Source organism: Chelon labrosus (genome assembly GCF_963514085.1).
Source record: "Chelon labrosus genome assembly, chromosome: 22".
In the NCBI taxonomy this organism is placed as follows: domain Eukaryota; kingdom Metazoa; phylum Chordata; class Actinopteri; order Mugiliformes; family Mugilidae; genus Chelon; species Chelon labrosus.
Genome location: NC_140355.1, coordinates 21,670,599 through 21,692,908, shown reverse-complemented (window position 1 = coordinate 21,692,908; position 22,310 = coordinate 21,670,599). Strand labels below are relative to the sequence as shown.

At 42.3% G+C, this 22,310-nt stretch overlaps 2 protein-coding genes across 2 annotated transcripts; one reads left to right on the top strand and one right to left on the bottom strand.

The window, feature by feature from the left end:
- Nucleotides 1-1,343: 1,343 nt before the first annotated feature.
- On the bottom strand, nt 1,344-15,902 carry ptpn11a (protein tyrosine phosphatase non-receptor type 11a). The gene is made up of 16 exons (XM_084572623.1): nt 15,460-15,902; nt 12,989-13,111; nt 10,664-10,858; nt 10,314-10,509; nt 8,991-9,110; nt 8,758-8,871; nt 7,804-7,900; nt 7,613-7,710; nt 7,324-7,482; nt 6,543-6,674; nt 5,919-6,073; nt 5,762-5,829; nt 5,521-5,672; nt 5,322-5,440; nt 5,135-5,240; nt 1,344-4,248 (listed from the first exon to the last, which is right to left on the bottom strand). The coding sequence occupies exons 1-15, from the start codon at nt 15,471-15,473 to the stop codon at nt 5,171-5,173; spliced, it is 1,812 nt and encodes a 603-aa protein (XP_084428749.1). The 5' UTR covers nt 15,474-15,902; the 3' UTR covers nt 1,344-4,248; nt 5,135-5,170.
- Nucleotides 15,903-17,176: 1,274 nt separating this feature from the next.
- On the top strand, nt 17,177-20,649 carry tmed2 (transmembrane p24 trafficking protein 2). Its single transcript, XM_084572845.1, has 4 exons — nt 17,177-17,524; nt 18,231-18,423; nt 18,893-19,000; nt 19,086-20,649. The coding sequence occupies exons 1-4, from the start codon at nt 17,345-17,347 to the stop codon at nt 19,208-19,210; spliced, it is 606 nt and encodes a 201-aa protein (XP_084428971.1). The 5' UTR covers nt 17,177-17,344; the 3' UTR covers nt 19,211-20,649.
- The last annotated feature ends 1,661 nt before the right edge of the window (nt 20,650-22,310 follow it).

Genomic DNA, 22,310 nt, shown 5'->3' with positions numbered 1-22,310 from the left:
GTCGTATTTCAATTTGGAAGCTGCTTTTCTACAGGAGACTACTGGTGAATGATCTCAGACAAGTGAAGAACTCTCTATGGGAGGTAGGAACATCAGTATCCAAGTCTACCATGAACAAAAGACGTCACAAGAGCAAATACAGAGGGTTTATCACAGGCTGTGAACCATTGATGAACCTCAAGAATAGAAAGACCAGACTCTGGAACAGCATCTTCTGACATGACATACATGGCTCGTTGGTCTAGGGGTATGATTCTCGCTTAGGGTGCGAGAGGTCCCGGGTTCAAATCCCGGACGAGCCCACTTATTGGGATTTAGACTTTGTTTAGACATGCTTTAGTATGTCTGAAGAGAACAATGAGCCCAAGAACACAAGTGGTTCTACAAAAGAACGGTTAAAGAAGAACAAGATGAATGTTTAGGAACGGCCAAGTCAAAGTCCTGACCTTAATCCAATAGAAATGTTGTGGAAGGACCTGAAGCAAGCAGTTGATGTGAGGAAACCCACCAACATCTCAGAACTGAAGTGGTTCTGTTCTGAGGAATGGGCTAAAATTCCTCCAAGCTGCTGTAGACGACTGATCAGCAGTTACCAGAAACATTTAGTTGATGAACACACAAATTTTTCCGTTTTATGGTGTGATTGCATTCTCTTTGTCTACTTTCAGGACTTGTGAGAAAATCTGCTGATGTTTTGAGTAATTTTTAAGCATCAATGTGGAATATTCTGAAGGATGCAAATACCAAATACTTCTAAGCGGCACTGTATGTGTAAAAGTTCATAACTCTTGGTGGCAGCAGTCAGTCATTAATCATGGGGAAACTTTAAGAGCTAATATTATCTGGATTCAACAGCTCAGAAGCTGCCAGCAGTCGTCTGTGGTAACAACTTAGACAAACAGAAACCACAGTATGTGACACATACGTTAAATTTGGAAATGAAACTATAATGAAGTCAACACTGAGAAGGATTTCAGGTCAGGTGGGGACACAAGAACAGACCCCATGAGAAGAATTTAACAACAAATAGGAAGCTGCTCTTTGTCTCTTTCTTTGTCCTAAATGTTGTTATCCTCATTAAGCACCAGGCTCCTGTCAGCTTCACTGAGCCTTTGTCCAATGAGGAAAACAGGATTAGGATAAACTAATAGTGATTCCTATTCAGTGGCTAAAGGTCTCCATGTGAGGTTTAATGTAGTTACAACAAAAAACAACAAACGAAAGAAAGGAAGGAAATCAGGAGAGGGTTCAGTTTCCTTTTTAAGTTGCTTTTAGATCCAATAAAATCTTTCTGTCCCGTACACGAGCGCGGCCAAAGAAAACCAGACAGTGACTTAATGAGGCATGAGCTAGCCATTTATTGTTACTGAGGATGTTAACATGGTTAACTGCATTGAAAGTCATACAATAAAACCTCTGAAGCTTTTTTGTGAGAGGTCCCTCCCTGCGTCAACAGAGAGAAAGCTGTAGGAATATACATACAGTATATTTTATTGGCAAGTAGATATGTTTTTAGTAAGTACATTCTCCTCTACCTGGAACTCATGTACAATATACATGTTAAAAAATATAGTTTGTTTGCATTGCGATCACCGTTTTTTTTGTTGTTGTTATTTTGTTTTTGTTCAGGATGAAAGAATTCACATTTACGTGTTACAGGTTCTTGAATGGCGGGTGAAACTAAAGAGCACTGTTTTTTATTTTTATTATTTTTTAGTAGCTAATCTAATACACAAATGCATAGAAGGCACGTCTATGCATCTAAATTGCTTACATGATAAATGGAAAGCGTTTTTTTTATCATCATCATCATCATCATCATCTGGGAGGAGAAACATTAAAATTAAAAAAAATAATAATAAACAGGAAAGTATCTGAGAAGGTATGGCTGTTAGCAGCATCCCTGCACACGTCACAGGACACGACAAAACACCACGAGCAAGCACTCCACGAAACATTAAGACGGGTACAAGGTCATCCGCTCGACGGTAAAACTGCATACAGTACGACACGCTACAGAGGATCTCAGTCAGAGGATGGCGATCACCCGGGGAGGAGACGAATCGAAGAACACTTGCTGTGAAGCAGCAGCCGGGCGTGAAGCAGAGTCCTCCAGTGAGAGGAAGCAGCTCCCGAAAACACTGATTTCATGATTTATGTACTTGTTTTACTTTAAAAACTGTCGCAGAAAGAAGCCGTTCAATCGTGGATCAGTGGTTCTTGAGGACTGTCCCGCAAGGCAAAGAGGAGAGCCGCTTCTTCCGAGTCAGCGCGGTTAACATTTAAAGTTCAGTCGCAGAAAGGCTGCAGTTCGTCAAGGCGCAGGAGGGATGCTCGACAGAAAAACTCAGGCCACGCGTTTGTAATGCTTCCAGAAATATTGCAGCTGATTGTGAAGACGATAAAGGAACAGTTTGACATTTTAATCGATAAAGTAAGAAGCCTGATTCCACTCTCATACCTGTCCCTTAAAGCTGCTGATTAGCGTAGCTTAGCATAAGGCTTGAACATGAAATAGTTCACGCTTAAAGCCTTCAGCCATCTCTCTGTGGACTGCAACGTCGTTCGCCGCTTTGGTCCAGACTGAAATACCTCAACAGCTACTGGATGGACTGTCATGTTCCCCTGAGGATAAACTCTAACCACATCATTAATGCTTTAAAATAATGCTTTAAAACTTTCCATCCAGCACCATCATCAGGTCAGAAAGGTTGGTCTGAATTACCGATAGCTCCACCAGCCTCACTTCATTCTGCATGTTGTGTCAATTAGCAGCAGCTAAGCTAAACAACAGCTATTTTCAGCCACTTCCTGGTGTTAGCGTTAGCACAAACACGGCCTGATAGAGCAGCTAGCATGGCTGCAGACTCCTGGAACCAACATTAAAAGCGAGATTTGTTCAGTTTGAAAGAAGTCGCCCGTCTGTGCTAGATTCATCTCATCATCTGTAGCTTCATATTTAGTCCAGATACGAGAGTGACGATCATCGTTTTATCTACACAAACCCTGGCAGCAAAAAAAAAATAATAAAATAAAGTCAATAATGTCAAACTCTTCCTTTAAACAGAGAAGAATAGTCTCTTATAAACCTGTGTTGTGTTTGAGTTTAAAACCACCGAGTCCAGCCGACTACAACCACAACAATGACTACCCAACGCCGCCAAAGCTGAGACAAGTGTGATTGCTTCTTAAAAAAAAGTGACTCTGAAACTTAAGTACATGTGGTGCTCAAAATAGGCAATGGTACACAAAAGGCAATTGTCTTTAAAAATAAGAAGAACGAAACAAAATATGCAGTAAAAGTAAAAAATAATGCTTTTGTTTTGTTTTGGCAGCGTCTGTGGCGAGATGAACGACAAACTCCCCTGAAGTCTTGACATAGAAGTGCAGGCCACTCTAAACTCGCCTCTAAACCCCAGATTAGATTATTCTTTAATCCACCAGGCGAACGAAGGCTCGACTGAAAAAAAAAACGGTTATGCCGCTAAAGAAAAGGGCGCAGCATTAAGGACCTTCGGCGTGAGCTCAGGAATGGTCGGCTAACAGACGCTGTGAATCCCAATGACAACAACATGTTAAATCCATGAGAACTAGACAAGAAGAAGAAGAAGAAGAAGAAGAAGAAAAGAGCTTTTCAAAGTCAGTCAGTCAGTAAATAATCTCTGGAAATCTGAGCCAAACGTTTGTGCAGAAATAAGGTCTTCTAACTTTTTAAGTGTGGTTAAAAATCACTTAGTGGGGGTGTTTGGCACAGGCCTTTATCCATCTAGAAACAATCACTTTCCTTTGGTTAATAAAACAAAAAAAGAAATAGAAAAATGAGACATGAGCAAAAGGTTAGCTAGGTGGTTATTTTTCCTCCCCCCTCCCCCGTCTTGAGGAGTGTGCTCACTGTAGGCAGCCCTCGTCGGGGGAGGGGAGGGGTGAGATTTACAAAGGCTTAAAAAACCCAAACTGCGGTTTCGTTAAGGGGATTCAGCGCAAAAAAGGCTCTTCTTGACAATCACAGTGGTTTAGAATTCAACCGGAGGGAAAACGTTCGAGTAGAGCGAGCGAGAGGAGAGGTGGACGAGCCAGGTGTCTGGTCTCTCTCGCACGTTTTTTTTTTTTTTGTTTGTTTGTGTTTTTTTGTGGTTTTTCTTTTCGTGTGTGTTTGCGTTTTGTTATTTTCCCATTGATCCATGTCGTTACGGTCAAGTCTCAGGCGTCAAGGTGTGGCTGGCGAAAAAACTGTCAGGTATCGAGATCCTGGAAGGGACAAAACAAAAAAAAAAAATAAAGCTGGTGAATGATCAGTCAGAGTTAAAACCGGTTTATTTTGGACACACCGCTACAGATGGCTTAAAATTATAACAGCTGATTTTGTTTTTTGTGTGTCTTGTGTAGAAGCAATGTAGCTTGGATTTAAAGTTTTTTTGTAAGACAAGTCGAGAATCACAAAATCACAAAAATGAGCTGAAGGATGTTAAAGGAACACAGAAGAGTCGGGCAATATTTGTGTTTCTAAAAGCAAACCCTGTCCTGTTCACTCGGGCTCAAACTACAGGATAATCTTAACTTCACAGATAATCTCAGACGTGCACACACTACAAGATATTATTTATATTTTCCAGGCAGAGCAGGGAGCTTTCAATGCACCCTCTCATGTTGAAAGAGATGGAAAACAAAACTGTGGTGCAGAAACTTTTTTATTAATCTACTGGTCCACACTCCAGTCCAGTAGGTGGCAGTAATGCACCTGGTAAACTGGTTTGCCAACCACAATATAGACACCAAATCCAGCTTTGTAATTGTTTTGCAGGCAGAAATTATTTGGGTGTCTGCTCTAATGTTTGTCAACAGTAGCATGCTAGCTAACGTTTAGCGTAGCTCTGTCTTCTTGTCGACTCATTTCATGTTTTTAAAATCCAGAATATCTAGTGATGAGTCTGTAAGAAGATCTGTGAACGCCTCATATTACCAGATTATCTGCATCCAGTTGTTGGGAGGGATTAGTTTGAATTAACGTACGCCTTTACTCAATAGAAGCTGTTCTCTTGATGTCTCCCTTTCACAACTATTTGCTTGTGTTTGTTGTTATTTATCATCTAAATGAGAATTTACTGAATATTATTGTTTTTTTTTCTGCGGTTACCTGGAACTGATAGAGCATCGGGGTCAAGAGTGAGTCTCATCTGAAGCTCTTCTGCTGCTGCATCAGTCCCACGTTCTCATAAACTCTGGAGCTGTCATCCCTCATCCTGACAACAAACACACAAATCATTCAGAAACTACTGACCAAACAAGATTTTAATGATTCAAATGCTCTCAGCGCCACTTACTCTGTGCAGACGGGAGTTGGAATAGGAGTGCAAGGAGGCAAAGGGCTCTGCTCCCCCCCAGACAGGTCAGACAACGAGTACTTAATGTTGGTATACTCGCGCCCTTTAATCTTACTTTTCTGCAGAGGAGAAAGCAGAGGAAGCTTAGAGACGTGTGCCTGTAAAACTTTAGAAGTGTGAGTCGTCGCCTGCTGCACACCTGCTCCTCCTCTATGCGCCTCTGTAGAGTTTCTATGTAGTGCTGCACAGCCATGTAGATGAACCTGTACTGCGCTTCAGTCTGCACCATCCCTGAGCGCTGGGCACGAACCATCTGGATGGTCTTCGGCACATCGATGTCACAGTCCACCCCTGCAGCGGCAAAATGTGAAAATGTACAGACCCGGTTCAGGCGTCGCATCAAACTCCAACTCTAAACACAAGTTGGGGAAGTCACTCACCTTTTTCTCTGATCACATCTATCAGGATGTCGATCACTATAAACGTTCCTGTTCTCCCGATCCCTGCACTGAAACACACACGAGACGTCATCACCGTTACCTCAGAGCTGATTAAACACATTATTAAGCAGTTTCCAGTGAGTGTTTGAGTGCCTACCTGCAGTGTACCGCTATAGGCCCAGCGTCCAGTATGCTCTCCTGTTTCAGGTTGACCTCCTCCAAGAAGTCGAGCACGCCGCCGGGGTCGGTGGGGACGCCGTGGTCGGGCCAGGCCTTGAAGTGGTACTGCCAAACTGTGCGTTCAGTGTTGCTCTGGAGTTTAAAATGTAGTCGGTTACAGCACAAGGCAATCACATTTATTATGGATGTTTCTGTCTTAGTGTAAATTTAAAAAACAATTAACTCTATTATTTTTTCAAAGCTTCCTGATGTTACTTTCAACATTTTTGTAGCCGATCACAGATGGCCGATATCTGAAGCCACTTAGTACTTAAGAATACTAAACCTGGATAGTTGATAGAAAAACACATAAAAGGAGAACAAATGTAATAAACTAATATCTTTTATAATTTATAAAATAGAAAATAAAAATAAAATGTGCTCAGAATAAATGAGTGTGGAGCTCCCCCTGGTGGCTGGCTGTAGTATAGGTCATAAGCCCTGCAGTCTAAGGTGACGATCAAACTTTAAGTGGATTTAAGTGGAACAGTGATCAGCGGCTGATTGATCGGAGCACCCTTACTCTTCCACAGCACCTTACAGACACCCAAACACAACGTACCTGTCCGACTTTGGACAGTTTCAGTTCTCTTAAGGTGTAGTCGTGTGCAGTCGTCTCTTTGACGTTGCGAACGCGCATGGCGCCGTACTCCTTCAGAGCCGACACGTCCGGCCAGTACTTCACACATTTACTCTGTTAAGACACAATTGGATCAGATTAGATTCAACATTGTTGTCACTGCATGTAGTACAGGGACATACACCGATCAGGCATAACATTATGACCACCTTCCAAAACAGTTGTGACTCATCAGAGAATGGACATGGGCCTTCTGAGGGTGTCCTGTTGTTAGTGTGGGGGGGGGGGGGGGGGGGGGCTTTGAGGGGAGGGGCCTCTGTGGATCATCCCACAGATACTTGATCAGTTTGGGATCTAGTGAATTTGGAGGCCAGGTCAACACCTTGTGCTGTTCTTCATGTTTTTTTTTAGTTGTTCCTAAAGTGTTTTTGTGTGTGTGTCTGTGTCAGGCTGCATCCTGCTGGGGATGGCTGCTGCCATCAAGGAGTGTCATTGCTATGGGGTGGGGGTGCCTGGTCTGGTCTAGGTGGGTGCTACATGTCTAAGTAACATCCACACCAATGAATGCCAGGTCCACAAGTTTCCCAGCAGAACACTGAACTGTCACAAGACGGTTTAAATGTGAATCACTTCTCCTCCTGGTCATAATGTTGTGGCTGATAGGTGTATATGTGCCCAGTTACCTTCACTCTGTGCAGTTCTGTTTGATTCATTTACTGGGCACACCGCTGCTTCCCTCTTCCTGATTGGACACCGCTCTTACCTTCCCTCTCTCCACCTCCTTCGTGGTCATGACGATGACTCTAGAGTTCTCCTGAAACACCATCCTCCAGAAGTCACTGATGGTGTTCTGCAGACAGCCCTGAGTGGCGATGTAGCTCTTCTTCACCTTGGTGCTGTTGCACTTTAAGTCCAGCTCCGGCTGCACGTACACAAATATACAAATACACGTCAGGTGAGTCCTCGTCCTCAGCCGCAGAGTGAACGCTTCATATTATCATGTACAGATATGAACGGTGCGAGTGTGTCCCCTGAGGATGAAGTGAGTTTACCATGACAGCAGATACTACCATGATGATATTGGCGTTGATGTAGTCAGAGCCCTGCTCATTTGGGTCGCCATCGTTGAGCACCACACGCGAGTGGTCGACTGTAAACACAAACAGGAGTGTTAGTTAGTTAGTTTAGTGTGAAGCCTGAACTCTGAGGTTGTTCTGGTGGAAGAGCAGCCAGGGTTCCTTACAGGGCAGAATGTTTTTGTATCTGTTCTTGTTTTTGTTCTCCTGTCTCTGGCCTTCTTTACGACTGTAGAGCAGCTTGCACTCTTGTTGCTGTAAGGTCTGGACAGAAAAAAAAGAGGAGGAGAGACACATGTCAGCAACCAAGAACATCTTTAATGATTCTAGGGACGTCCTGATCGAATCAGACTTCAGCCAAGACTGATCTATTGTAGTTATTTGTTTTAGGACTACAGTAAACAGAAAACTACGTCCCCATAGCATCAAAAAGTCCAACTCTAGGAGAAGACAAGGAAGACAAGGACAGACTTTAGGAAGCTACAGGAGACCAACTCTAGGAGAAGACAAGGAAGACAAGGACAGACTTTAGGAAGCTACAGGAGACCAACTCTAGGAGAAGACAAGGAAGACAAGGACAGACTTTAGGACGCTACAGGAGACCAACTCTAGGAGAAGACAAGGAAGACAAGGACAGACTTTAGGACGCTACAGGAGACCAACTCTAGGAGAAGACAAGGAAGACAAGGACAGACTTTAGGAAGCTACAGGAGACCAACTCTAGGAGAAGACAAGGAAGACAAGGACAGACTTTAGGAAGCTACAGGAGACCAACTCTAGGAGAAGACAAGGAAGACAAGGACAGACTTTAGGAAGACACAGGAGACCAACTCTAGGAGAAGACAAGGAAGACAAGGACAGACTTTAGGAAGCTACAGGAGACCAACTCTAGGAGAAGACAAGGAAGACAAGGACAGACTTTAGGAAGCTACAGGAGACCAACTCTATGAGAAGACAAGGAAGACAAGGACAGACTTTAGGAAGCTACAGGAGACCAACTCTAGGAGAAGACAAGGACCTACTCAGATAAATGTGTGATTCATACGACATATAAACCATTATCAGTTGTTATTTGATGTATTAGCCGTTAAAAGATCACATAAACAGACGGAGCCACTCACCTCAAATTCTTCCCAGAAGCCCTGCTTGACCTTGTCTGTGGCCTCCGCTAGTTTGCTCAGCTCCCTGACTCGACTTTCAATCTCTGCTGCGTTAATACGAGTAGTGTTGAGGGGCTGTGGAGGAGAGAGAGAGAGAGAGGGAGAGAGAGAGAGAGAGGGGTCACGGTCAGGTAAACGTCGCTCTGGTTTGATAGGAGACAGAAACATTCGGGGACAACAGAGACGGGACGAACCTGTTTGAGCTGAAGGACGGTGCCCAGAGTTTCCACCATGGGGTTCTTTTTGTAGTGCTCTACCAGGTCTGTGAGGGAGTCGAACTTCTCCCCTCCACCGACGTCGTACTTCAGGTCATGCTGAGTGAGAAGACACGGGAACATCAGACACAAATACAACAGAGCAGTCAGGACAGATGGAGAGAGACTCAGGACAGAGAGGGAGACTCTGCAGCTCTGAGACTAGAAGACGACTGGTTTTGGTTTCTACTATTACTGGAATTTATTTTTATGGCTTCTGTGTCATCTAATTTATCTTCAAACTTGGTGTTCTGTGCATATTTAACTCTTTTGATTTATAACAATATATTTTTATGTCAGTCCAGAGGAAAGCCAGGCTATATTTGTTCTGGGACCCTGCGTCCTCATACGGGGACATTATGTTTTAGGTTTGTGGCGGCTCATTCTACATCCTGCTTCATTTAGACTTGTTGTCCTCATGACTAGACACTTCAGTTCAGTCTGCCATCTAGTGGTAGCAAAGAGTCAACACACTAATCAGTGTAAAAACATGATAACGGGCATTTCAGTGGATTCATTCTACGATCAATCACGGGACAAAAGTGGACAAAGTACAAAACCTCATCAGATTTTACGACGTAAACTTGTTTATTTACGCTTATTAACTTCTCTAGTTTGATACGACAAGCAAATTTAACAAATTCTATCAATAGTAACGAGCTACAACGTCACTAATTAGCATGTACTCGTTTGAGGACATTGGGATTTCATTCATTGTTTGCAATTTTGTCTTTGCACAGTTATGTTCAGGTATTGAAATAAATAGTTTTATAATTTGTTACACATTGGAGATTTTATTCTATTATATGGTGAAATCTTTTTTTTTTCTTCTTCGGTCCTACCTATCCCAAATAACTTTTAAGAATAAAATTAAAAATGTATACCAAACAAAAGCTCAGGTATCAGGAAGTTAAATTATATAGTCTTTTACCTCTTATTGGAACATAAATCTGTAAATTGAAATGCAAAAATATACCGACTGAAGCTGCCCTCGTTCACGCTGGATAAGATTCTCCAATAAACTATAATATTTATTTGAAAGATCTGATATTGATTCATAAAAACGTGAGATGACGACGGTTTAGGAACTTCTGAGGAAATCAAAGCATGAAGAGTCATGTTTAGACTGAACAAAAACCTCCTAGGTTCCCTCACAAGGAAACAACAGCTGTATTCGCTTGTTGAACACGGAACAGACAGATAACATCAAATCATCAAACTGATTCTGGACGCGACAACAGAGGTAACATCCGAGGCTTTTACCTGGCAGCGGATCATGACGTGAGTGACTTTGGGTTTGCTGTCGCTGCTGGTGTCCGTCTTGTCGTCTCCGGTCCGGACCGACAGGACAAAGTCCCCCGGGTGGCTCTGGCTCTCTCTCACCAGGAAGCTGCCGTTCTTGCCTTTCTCCGTCAGCAGCTTCTCGGCCTCTCTGCCCGACAGGTGTCCGTGGAACCATCTGCCAGCAACATACGAAACAAACGGTCAAACAAACTGGCTTCCCTGATTCAGCTGGAATAAGGTTATTAACAACTTATGAATTAGACTACAGTTATATATATATATATAATAGCAGAAACTTAAATAGTTTTAACTTCTACGTCAGCGCTCACCTCTCTGAAGTGGGGTCGGCACAGTTGAGCGGATACTTGAGCTCAATGACGTCTCCGTTTTTCTCTTTCAGTTGCCCGTGATGCTCCATGTAGTACTGCACCAGCTCAGCAAGAGTGGCAAACTTCTCCCCGCCGTAGAGGTCGTAGTAGTCGCCCGTGTTTTGGATCTTAATGTGGGTGACGGCTCCATTTCGCCTGCAGAGAAGAACGAAACGAGCGTTCAGAGAAAAGCTGCCAAGGTGACAATCTGTAAAACGTTCTCTGGTTTGTCTTAATCTGGTCAAAGCGTCGGGTAAACTCAGGTTCTATCTCTGCAGCGATCCAGGGTGAAAACGATGATTGATGAGAGGAAAAATATCCTCAAACAGCAGGTCTAACATAATAACTGAATTATAAATGACAGAAAATCGATTCATCAACCCAGAAATACTTTCCACCCATATTCTCTTTGTTATAGGGAAAGATGGAGTTAGAGTGAAAACAGTTAGTTTGATGTTTAAACCAGGGCTGTCCTCAGATATATAACAGAAACCCAGTGATCTGTCACTGTTCTTTATCCGTTTCTGGCCGTTCTGACTCTACCGGGCGTATCACTGCCCTCCTCTGGCTAACATCAGCTTCTACAACCACACAGACTGCTCTTGCTTTCCACAGTGTCACCGCTGCTTTGATCACTTCCAGATTTCCCAAACTACAGTCAGACTGAGGTCATAATAACAGGCCGTGCATTCTTTCATAAACTAGTGGTGTTAACTGTGACAGGCCTAGTTTAAACAGAATATCTCTGGGATAGAGCAAGCAACCTGGCAACGTCACTGGTTTCAGGAAACCTTTTCATTTTTATGGTTTATTATATACCAAACTAACAATAGAGACGATTAAAAAATAATAATTAGCAACGTCCTCGCCTACAAGTCTTAGCTGTTCTGGAGTCTCTCCGCTGGGAACTGATTCTGCTCCATCTGTTGGGCCAATCACAGGCTGCAGCCGTGTTGTGTATCCTACATTTATTTAAATTAACAAACTGTGTCACATGCACCACCAGCAGCATGTAAGCTCTACGTGCACGGGCTGAGACCAAAAAAAAAAAAAAACTGCGAAAGACTAAACGCTGGTAAAAGTAGACGTTGAGGAAAACAGTGTGAACTGCTGAGTGGCGGTAGGTGACCACCACGATCTCAGAAAATAGAAAAAGGAGAACTTGTGGCAGCTCTGAAGCTCAGACACATGTAACAGTCAGTGACTTACAGTTACTGGCAGCACAAAAAAAAAAAAAAAAAAAAAAAAAAAAAAGAGTCAGACGTGCCGGTTTGAACCAGCAAGGACTTGTTTTGTTTCCATAGGAAGTAAATATGGTGCAAGATGAGAGAGCGTACAGCTCAAATATGAGACAGAAATAACACGGGCTACATCAGCTGAGTTAATGATACTTCACCGTGAAAATTTATGACTCGACGGCTCGGAGATAAAACCACAAACGCCCGGTCCTCCTCCTCCTTTGACTGATGCTGGTTTTCAGTCAACGTGCTTGAGATGGAGCAGAAGCTGAAGCTGATTTAATTACCTCCTCACACATCCAGCACCATTACCGTTCATCTGGACTCGTGTTTGTGCGCACCTGATAAAAGCAAGTCTAATATTGACTCTCCTTTTAGCTCTGCTCTGCTCGACACCGGCTCCCGACTCGACCATCTGGCTCTTAACGCCGCTAGATGTTGACCGGCCAGCGGCGGCGGCGGCTTTGTCTGCCTGTGAGGTAGTTTCACACCTGCCTGATTCTAAATAAAAGAAAAAGCCACATAAAGCTGCAGACGGTTCCCCTCTTAAATTACACATCATCATTTGATCCGTTGTTATCGTACAGGTATCGATCGGCTGCTTTAAGTAAGCGGCGTCTCCGATAAGCAAAGAAGGGAAGATGCTTTTAACGTCCGATTAAACGAAGGTCATTGTTTTGTTAACACGCCCTGTGAACATCACTGCAGCTCGATGTGTAAACAGTAAATGACTGAGCTGAAATGACTCATCAGACGGTTATATGGTTAACAAACTTCAGACAACATCTGCATTCAGGCCTCACGCCTTTAACGCTGAATATTTTATCACCTGCACTCATCGGCGGCAGTTTCATCTGAAACTTGTGAGGCTGGGTTTCTGGCCAACACCCACTAACGACTGCGCAAGATAAATATTTTATAAAAAGGAGTGACACCAGTTTTATCTGGGGCACACACGGAGCTAATGTGGTTGTATTTTTTATTTTTTTTTTATTGCTACAGGACGCTAGAGGCTCCAAACCGTCGATCCCGCCGTCGCGTTGCTTACCGTACTGAGAGGGTGAAGTCTCCCGGGTTACTTTTACTGGGCCTGGCTAAAAAGCTCCCATCCACTCCACGAGTCAGCAGGAGGTTTTCAGCCTCCACGCCTGTGATGTTGGGGTGAAACCACCTGAGAGAAGAGACGCAAAACCGTGATTAGAATCAGTGAGGAGCGCAGGACGCTCAGGCAAAGGCTGCGTCCAAACAACGAGGAACTTTAGCACATTTAAGATCAGATCAGTACCCGATCGGCGGCCATCTCTTGTTAAAGTTGATCAAGACTTTGCGGTGAAGCACACATCAGGTCATCCATTGCTCTGACTGAGTTACCAGACTCATTCTGACAAGAACCGAGTCTAGCGTTGTTCCCCAAGTCGCGTTTAATCCAAATATAATAACACTCCACCTTTCTAACAATCCATATTTGATAAATGCAAACACTATGCAAACCTGTGACAAGGAAGACGCTCGCTCACGGTGGAACATGCTTGGAGGGTTTTTGCAATTTTAATAACCGTCGAGTATTTTCAAAACTTCCCTTTCAGCATTAATGCACGATGTGCTTCGTAATTTCTCCACTTCCTCTCTATCCGACTCTCCCGTCTTGCTGGTGCAGGTCTACCTCTGCTCGTTCAGCTCAAGCCTCCGCGGCTGCACGTGAACTTGAACCAGACGTCCGATGTGTTTCGGCGCTAAGTCTAGATATGGACGTGTTAAAAAAAATTTGGTGGACACACTTAAATGTAAAAGTTGGAGTAAGTAAAGAGTAAATTCTACTTTTTTTAAAAAATATTAGTATGTGGTTTGTTGATTATAAAAGGATGCAAGTGTTTTTTTTTTGTCTATATGTAAAGTTTGCTCTAACATCCAGTGGGATCCTGACGTTAGCATTAGCTGTAATCTGGTTTTATTAGTGGCTAAAGTCTGATATGAGCTAAATTAAAGTTCACCAATGGCTGATTTATTAAATTCCAACCAAATCCCATCCATGTCCGTCTTCTCTGCCTCCTCCTCTCTGGACAACGTGTGAATATTATGTTTTATATCCATATAAGAAGTCTCTTTGGGACTTTCTGTGACAGTTTCTCGAAAACATAGCTTAGTTTATTTACTCCACACTGCCACCCTGACTGTCGCTAGTATAATTCCACTGATGTGGCCTCTCTTCACATTAAAAGCTGTTTTTCTTATTCAGCTCCAGGATCTATGAACGTGGCTCGTCTTTTGTCGCCGTGTAAATGAAACTGACTTGGACCGAACGTAAATGTTTGGGGTCAAACATCAGCTAAGAGCTCCAGTAGGTGTAGTGTTGTTGTTTTTTTTGTTAGCAATCACTGTAATCAAACCTTACTTTAGCTTAAACTTAAACTTTACCTATTGATAATTTATTGATCCACACTAAAAGAGACAGTTTGCTTGTTCGGTTCGTGGCTCCTGACATTTGTGATCCAAATCTTCATCCAGGTCTGTCTGTCGTCTATGTGACACCTGAACGCTTCTTGAAAATGAATCTTTAATACATGATCTTCATTCTAAATGAACCTTCAACATTTTACACTTTACTTCAGATGTAACGTCTGTCTGCTCTGCACATCCAACAGCTATAATATTAAACATATTACTTGTCTTTTATTTTTCCATTTAACTCGTTCTTTATTTGTCTAATCAGTAATCTATCTACACAGCCTGTCTCTTGTTGGTATGCAAATACAACTCACCTGGATTAAACACAAACGCTGGGAGTCAAGCATGAGCTCAGAGCACAACAAACACCTCCAGAAGGATTCTGATGTTAGCATTAGCTGGAAACTAGCTAAAGTCTGTCAATTTATAAAGTCTCCCTATTGCTGATTTATTAATCCCAACTGTATCTCATCCAGGTCTGTGTGTTGTCAGCTTCATCCGCTCATGAAAACATTTATTTACTTTCACACCAGCTACCCTGGTTTTCCATAGTATAATGCCACTAATATAACTTCTGTCTGCTCTACACATCCAATACATTTGTTTTTCTTAGTCAAATCAATGATCTATGAACATAGCATGTGATGTAAATGAAACTTAGCTGAATAAAACATAAATCTTGGGGGTTAAACGTCACCTAAAAGCACAATAAACACCTCCAGTACGATTTTATGTTAGCAGTAGCTTTCTAGTGGCTAAAGTCTGAGGTTAGCTTAACTTAAACTTTGCCTGCTGCTAACTACAGTTTATTATCCACAGCTAAATGAGCGCTGTGGGTTTGTTAGCGCTGTTACATCGTTGTTTACTCAACATCCTTCTTCAGATCAGGCTTCAAGTTGCCGGTGCAGCGCTAAATGAAGCCGTCCACAGCGAGCTACTTCTGTGCTATCGGTCAGTTTCAACAGTCGCTCGCCGACATACCGAGAGACCCCAGAAACAGCTGAGTTCAGTTAAAGTTAGCTAGCTCGGCTAACACAATCAGCAGACATTGTTTTTCCAGACAGCCCTGCTTACCTCCGAGATGTCATTTTTTATTTTTTTTCTCGTTCCTCACTTCCTCGCTGGCAGTTAGCAGTAGCTTCAACTAGCCGACTAACGTCTCCGACCGTTAACTGCTTCAATCACGGAATAAAGTGCTTCATCGGTTCACACCCGGTCCGAAACGGGCACCGAAATCTGGCTGGGCATCGACAGCAAAAAAAATTTAAATGTCGTCCGTTACTAAAAAAAAAAAAGAGCGTCTCTAGGCCTCGGCCCCGGAGACTTCACAGCCAGTCGATTATTGGACGTCACCAAACATGCGACAGAATAAAGGGTGCGCTGATTTTATCACCCTGGGCGACCGCTGCTCGCCGCCGCTTCGCCCCGTTGATGGAAAACCCACTGAGCTCGGCCCGTCCAGCGAACGGCGTGACATAAATTAAAGAACCCAATCACTTTCACCTCGCGCATGCTCAGTGGAAGCTTATTTTATGATGGAGCGGTAAGCGAACAGTTCGCCTCACGCGGGCGTCCAAGCGAAACTTTTCACAAACTATCAGATAATAATAATTATTATTATTAATTATGAATTGGATGAATTACAATTTAACTAAAATTCAAAGCCCAAATTGTTCGGAAAAGTATTTTTTATTTTATTTTTGTACGCTGAGTTCAAGTTTTTTGTTTTTATCAATGAAAAACTGTGATTTTTTTTAAAAAAAGTGTTTTTTATTTTATTTATTTTTTGCTTTTTAAGCAGTTTTTTATTTAGGAATATCACACAAAAGTAAGGAAGGAAAAGTATTTATTATGTAGAACGCTATATTTCACAAAACAATATATTATTGTATTACATTTACTAGTAAATTAATGTGTTCCTAACTTTAAATTATAATTTTATTAGTATATTTATTATCAAATAAAATTGTTTGTGGTAGGAAAGTGACAATATTCAAGCAAACTCAAAATGCTGCCTCATTGTATTATACTTTAACTATTTTATCCAAGAATAATCATATTTTAATCAAATCAAGGTGGGGAAAAAAAGAGTACCCTTCAGTTCACAGAAGAAACGACATTCACTTTTCATTGTGATCCAGATAGTACCCAGTTTGACCTTTAACTTAGACACATAATTGGGATGAACAAACTTTGCCATGAAGTATTTAGCCCACAGATATGTGCAGGTTAAACAAGCTCAGTCAAAGAGAAGCCAAAAAAGAATGACACTTCTTCTTGTTCCTTAAGTCTACATTCAAATGGCATCTCAAAGCAATATAAACACAGTGCATTTTATATGTATTTTATTTGTAGTTTCTTATTGTTTTGAGCGAAAAGTATATAGAAGCAGGGGTGTCAAAGACTGACATTTGAGGTTGTTCATAAATAATACGTAAAAGGATAGTTAATTAAATGTAAACATTATTTTCTTGTACTTTTTTTGCTCTAAAACATAGAGAAACATTTGCTGTTAGAGTTGTTATGCTATTATGTTCCTGGTTCGGCCCACTTGAGATCAAATTGTGCTGTATGTGACCCCGCGAGCTAAGTGAGCCAGGTATAAAACACTTTTGATAGATTTTTAGTAATTTTATCAAATGTTTATATGTAAATAAATAACAATTTAATTCCACAGTCTTTACCAATGTACGCCTCCTCCTCTGTCTCAGGAGCTACAGTTGAGTCTTTTAGCTTTACTTTTTACAGCCTTCGCGAAACGCTCTCCCGTTTGTCCCTCGCAGCTCGCCGTCTAATAAGCCCGTACGTGGCAGTCAGACAGCGGTACACAGCAGCAGCCGAGGCTGGAGCGGCTCCTCTCCTGCAACTGTCCCCCTCATACAAACCCACATCCCGCAGGACACACGGAGACGAGGCGACTCTTTAAATCCCCGGACATTTACCACACAACGTTTAGAACATGTTCACCCTGTCGGAGCTGGTCGTCCTGCTGGCCGTCCTCACTGCCACTGCGTCCGGCTACTTCGTTAGCATAGACGCCCATGCCGAGGAGTGCTTCTACGAGCGGGTCAACTCCGGCACCAAGATGGGCCTCATGTTTGAGGTGGCCGAGGGAGGCTTCCTGGACATCGACGTCGAGGTGAGAGTCATTCCCGTCAATAAAAACAGCCACAAACCGCGAGGAAATGAGCGCTTTCCTGACACCAACTGCGCTGAGGCTACACTAGGCCTGTGCTAACGTTAGCCGTTAGCTTCTGTTTCTGCGTAATGTCAAGCTCAGCTAGTGGCAGGTGTTTGACATTTAACTTCACGTCGGATTTAATTTCTGCATTCAAACTTAACACTAACAATATTTAGTTGTTTCCCGGTGATAAATGTATGATATTTATGTTTATAATGCTACAGGAAGTGGAGCGGATATAAGCTGCTAACTGTGCTAGCTACCTATGTAGCCGGTGAGGTGTTTGAATATTTAATGTGTTGTAGACTTATGCTAAGCTAATGTTGTTTTAAATAGTTGTCTGTGGGGGAGTTTCTTTGTTATAAATGTACAAAAATGAACCATGAAATGTTCATAATGAGATGTTTGTGTTTCATGAAGGTGCTGCCATATGTTTCCTAAAAGCTAGCATGTACGTTTTGTGTTATTAAAAATCTAATTAGCTTTATTTGCCAAGCACAAACATTCAGATTTGGTTCTAAGTGAGGCGTTTGTTGCAGCCATGCAAGGCATTCAGGGAACATTTATTTATTTTTAAACGCACCTTTAATCCACAGCTCCTTATTAATAGCCTCCTCTCTGATGTCTTATTCCCTCCTGATATCTTTTCTCCTGTTTTCGTTAGATAACGGGGCCCGATGGTAAGCAGATCTACAAAGGAGACCGAGAGTCCAGCGGGAAATACTCCGTTGCGGCGCACATGGACGGCACCTACAAGTTCTGCTTCAGCAACAAGATGTCCACGATGACACCCAAGATTGTCATGTTCACGATTGATATCGGAGAGGCGCCTAAAGGCCAGGACATGGAGACGGAAGGTACGTTAAGCGCCGAGGAGGCTTTTATTTCCTTTGCGGATCATGTTGAGCACAAACCGGGCTTCTTCCTTAATTCTACTTTTTCTAAATCTTGTTGTCTTATCAGTCTCCTTCCTCCTGACTGTATTTTGGCCACTTTCTTCTTCTGTAGGTGCCGACGGCTGGGATGGTAGGGAACAGGGCAGAGCGAATAGACATTTGAGTTTGTGATGCACTGCAGAGTCTCCTCTAACCAGTGTTGTTTCCGTAGTATAAACTAATGTCGAGCATAGACGAGTGCGAATGGTTTGACTGCTGCACAGTGAAAACATGACGGCATCACCTGCCACGAGTGTGGAGATGTTACGCATGAACTGCATAGACTGTATGCATGTTTGGTTTTTTGTGCACAACAAACACCGTGTCGTGATTTATTTTTTTTTGGTTTGTTTTGTTTTCTTGCTCATGATTTCCCCTTGGCCCGTTTCAGCTCACCAAAACAAGCTGGAGGAGATGATCAACGAGCTGGCGGTGGCTATGACGGCCGTGAAGCACGAGCAGGAGTACATGGAGGTCCGCGAGAGGATACACAGAGCAAGTAAGAACGAGACGTTTGTTCGTCGAGCTGTTTGCAGCCGTAAAGCATCTTCACAAACCGTCTCTTCTTCTTCTTCTGTTTTCAGTCAACGACAACACAAACAGCAGAGTGGTCCTGTGGTCGTTCTTCGAGGCCCTGGTCCTGGTTGCCATGACGCTCGGACAGATTTACTACCTGAAGAGATTTTTTGAAGTACGGCGGGTGGTGTAGCGCGACTTAAACGATTCCCTCTGTGTCCTCCACTGTTTCCTCCAACACCAAGACAGTTATTTTACACTCTGGAAATGAGACTGGCAGTTTTTGAGTAAACCCCCCTTTCCCCCCCTAAAAAAACAAAACAAAAAAAACAACATGATTGGATCTCAGATGTTTTGTTTTTTTCCTGTTACCTGTTTGGTTCTTTCTTAACAAATGTTTCCATGACATGGCTGAAAGATTCTGCGATAGATGTCAGTTTTCATAATTCTTATTTGTCTAACAAATTTATTTGTTTGTCCAGTTTAATTTAAAACTACAGTTAATTACTTGCTAGTACAGTTTTGCCTGTGAAGACGACTGAGTCTCATAATTTGAAGTAACTGGCAGTCAGATCAAAAAAAAAAAAAAAAAATGCACTGGATCGGCATGAGTGGGGTCACAGGTGAACGTTTCCTTTATTAAGATTTAAATGGAAACTTTTCAAATGATATAAACAAACCAGAACGCATTAGTTTATTGTCTGCGATACAGAGGATCGTGTTTCCAGTGTCAAAGTCAGACGATGCTCTGCAGATATGTGATATCTGCACGTTGTACTAATGCTCTCCAACAACATATTGCACTCCCGATGAGCGCGTCTAAACATCTGCAGCCGGTCTCTAAGGGAAACGGTTCAGCTCGTAGCACCGACTGTTGATTTCGTGCCGCTGGGGGCTTCAGTGGACGTCTTTTCCTGGGAAGCGGTTGCGGCTCACTCCCCGTCTAGTTCAGAAAATGGGCAACAGGCGAGTAGTTTCTCTGGTCCCGAGAGTTCACACTTTGATTAAATTTTTCAAAACAATTTGGCCGCACGATCTGGAGGAGCCGGAGCAGGGCTGGGTTTTAACTGAATTATGTGGGGTGCAGCTCCAGAGCAAAAAAAACGTAGACGAATGCGGATGTTACATGTTGATTGAGGCTTGCTGGGTGGGGGGGCGGGTGGGGGTCTGACACCTAATGACTGCTGTGAGCTTTAGTTGCTTCTATTCTAGTTATTTTGTTGGGGTTGGGGGTTTTAAATTATACGATTGTATACGATTTTGAACAGTTTGGTTTATTTTTTTTTTCTGGGAGCATATCCAGTGACGTGCAAGTGTTTGGAGGAATTCCTTTTACCGTCTTCTTTCACCACACACGATTTAAAAACATACGTCCAAGGCAGTAGCTTCACACCTAGCACACGGCAGCATCTCCACAAGAGTTGCATGTGACCGAATATGCTCCGGTTTTGTATCAGAAACAAATCTTTGGTGAACTTGGGCAGGTGAGCTGCTCTGTACAAGGTCTCTCCTGTTTTTTTTTTTTTCTTTTTGTGATTAAAACAAAATCTGCTAAATACAGCTGTACAAATGTAGAATGGTTGTCCATGGAAAATGCCCCAGGTTTCATAATAAAGCCAATATTCTGTACAATTACTTTCACGTCTTTCTGAACGAGTGTGAGAAGTTTATCGTGACCTGAGGGGAAGGGGGTTTAAATATTAATTGTTCCATTTTGTTGCGTTGATACCTGGAGCTGAGCTGCTGTTTTACTGTACGATGAGTCAGAGCCAGAAATACTTCAGACCAGAAGAGCTTCTAATCATAAAGATGAATCAGCTCAGTACATGTACATGAAGAGCTGCTGAAGCACTGAACAGTACTTCATTAACATCTATACTTGTTGTTGGATCATTTGACAACACAAAATACTGAGCTGCATTTATTTGATGGGTAATAGTTTAATCAACAGATATTCAGTTTGTAAAATAACATGTATTTTTGAAGACTGTGAAGTACAAAATACCCTATAGCTTCACAGAGACAGAATATAAATGCTTTTAAGTGTATTTTAATTTATGCCTTAATACTAATGCATATGATAAAGAAATTAAATGTAGGACTTTTACTTACAAAAGCTGATTTATACCACGTCAACTAAGAGCCTGGAGCCGATGGAGGTGGGACAGAAGAGAAGAGAGCAGCAAATTAATTCATATATATAAATCCAGATGAAACATACATGCAACATGCCGATCAGCCACAACATTAAAACCACTGACCAGAGAAGTGAATAATAATTTAAACCATCTTGTGACAGTTCAATGTTCTGCTGGGAAACTTCTGGACCTGACATTCATTCGTGTGGATGTTACTTAGACATGTAGCACCCACCTAGACCAGACCAGGCACCCCCACCCACCCTGTAGCAATGACACTCCTTGGTGGCAGCAGCCGCAAAAACGCTTTAGGAACAACTAAAAAAAAACATGAAGAACAGCAAAAGGTGTTGAAACTGATCAAGTATCTGTGGGATGATCCACAGAGGCCCCTCCCCTCAAAGGCCCCCCCACTAACAACATTATGTTGCCAGACACCACAGGACACCCTCAGAAGGCCCATGTCCATTCTCTGATGAGTCGCCACAAGGGAGACCTACACAATATTAGGTCATAATGTCGTGGCTGATCGGTGAAATTGTCTTTTGCAGATGTTCTGAACAATAAATAACCATTTCCCTGACGAGTTATGTTAGCTGTCAATCTACTCTACAGTCTTGATAAAATTTGAAAACAAATAATCTCTTATAAACCTTTTAATAAAAAGATTTATTGAAATTTGTGACGGGATGTGGAACCAAGTTGTGTCGTCTATGACCAAGTCAATTTACTGTTGGATAAAAAAAAAAATCAAGATAAATATAAAATAAAGGAAATATCCAAACTATAACAGAAAGAGTTAAAAAGAAAAAGAAAATATATGTAGTGTGTTGACTGAGGATGTCTGGGTGGTTGAAGGGTCTGAAAGAAAAAAAGAAAAAAAAGAAAAAAAAGGGAAAAAAAGGAAAAATGAAAAAAGAATTCTAGAATTCTGAGTGGCCGGCGTTTCGGCGGCAACGGATTGACATCAAAGGAACATTCTGGAACGCAAGCCTTTGAAGTCAGATGACATCCTGATATATAATATATATAACAGAATATTAACAGCTGAACAGAAAAGCGCATCCAGTCCCACACGGTAAGAGGTCTTTTACAGAAACTGAACACCGCCTTCCTTCCGTTATACACAGAGAGTATTTAATACACTTTACACGC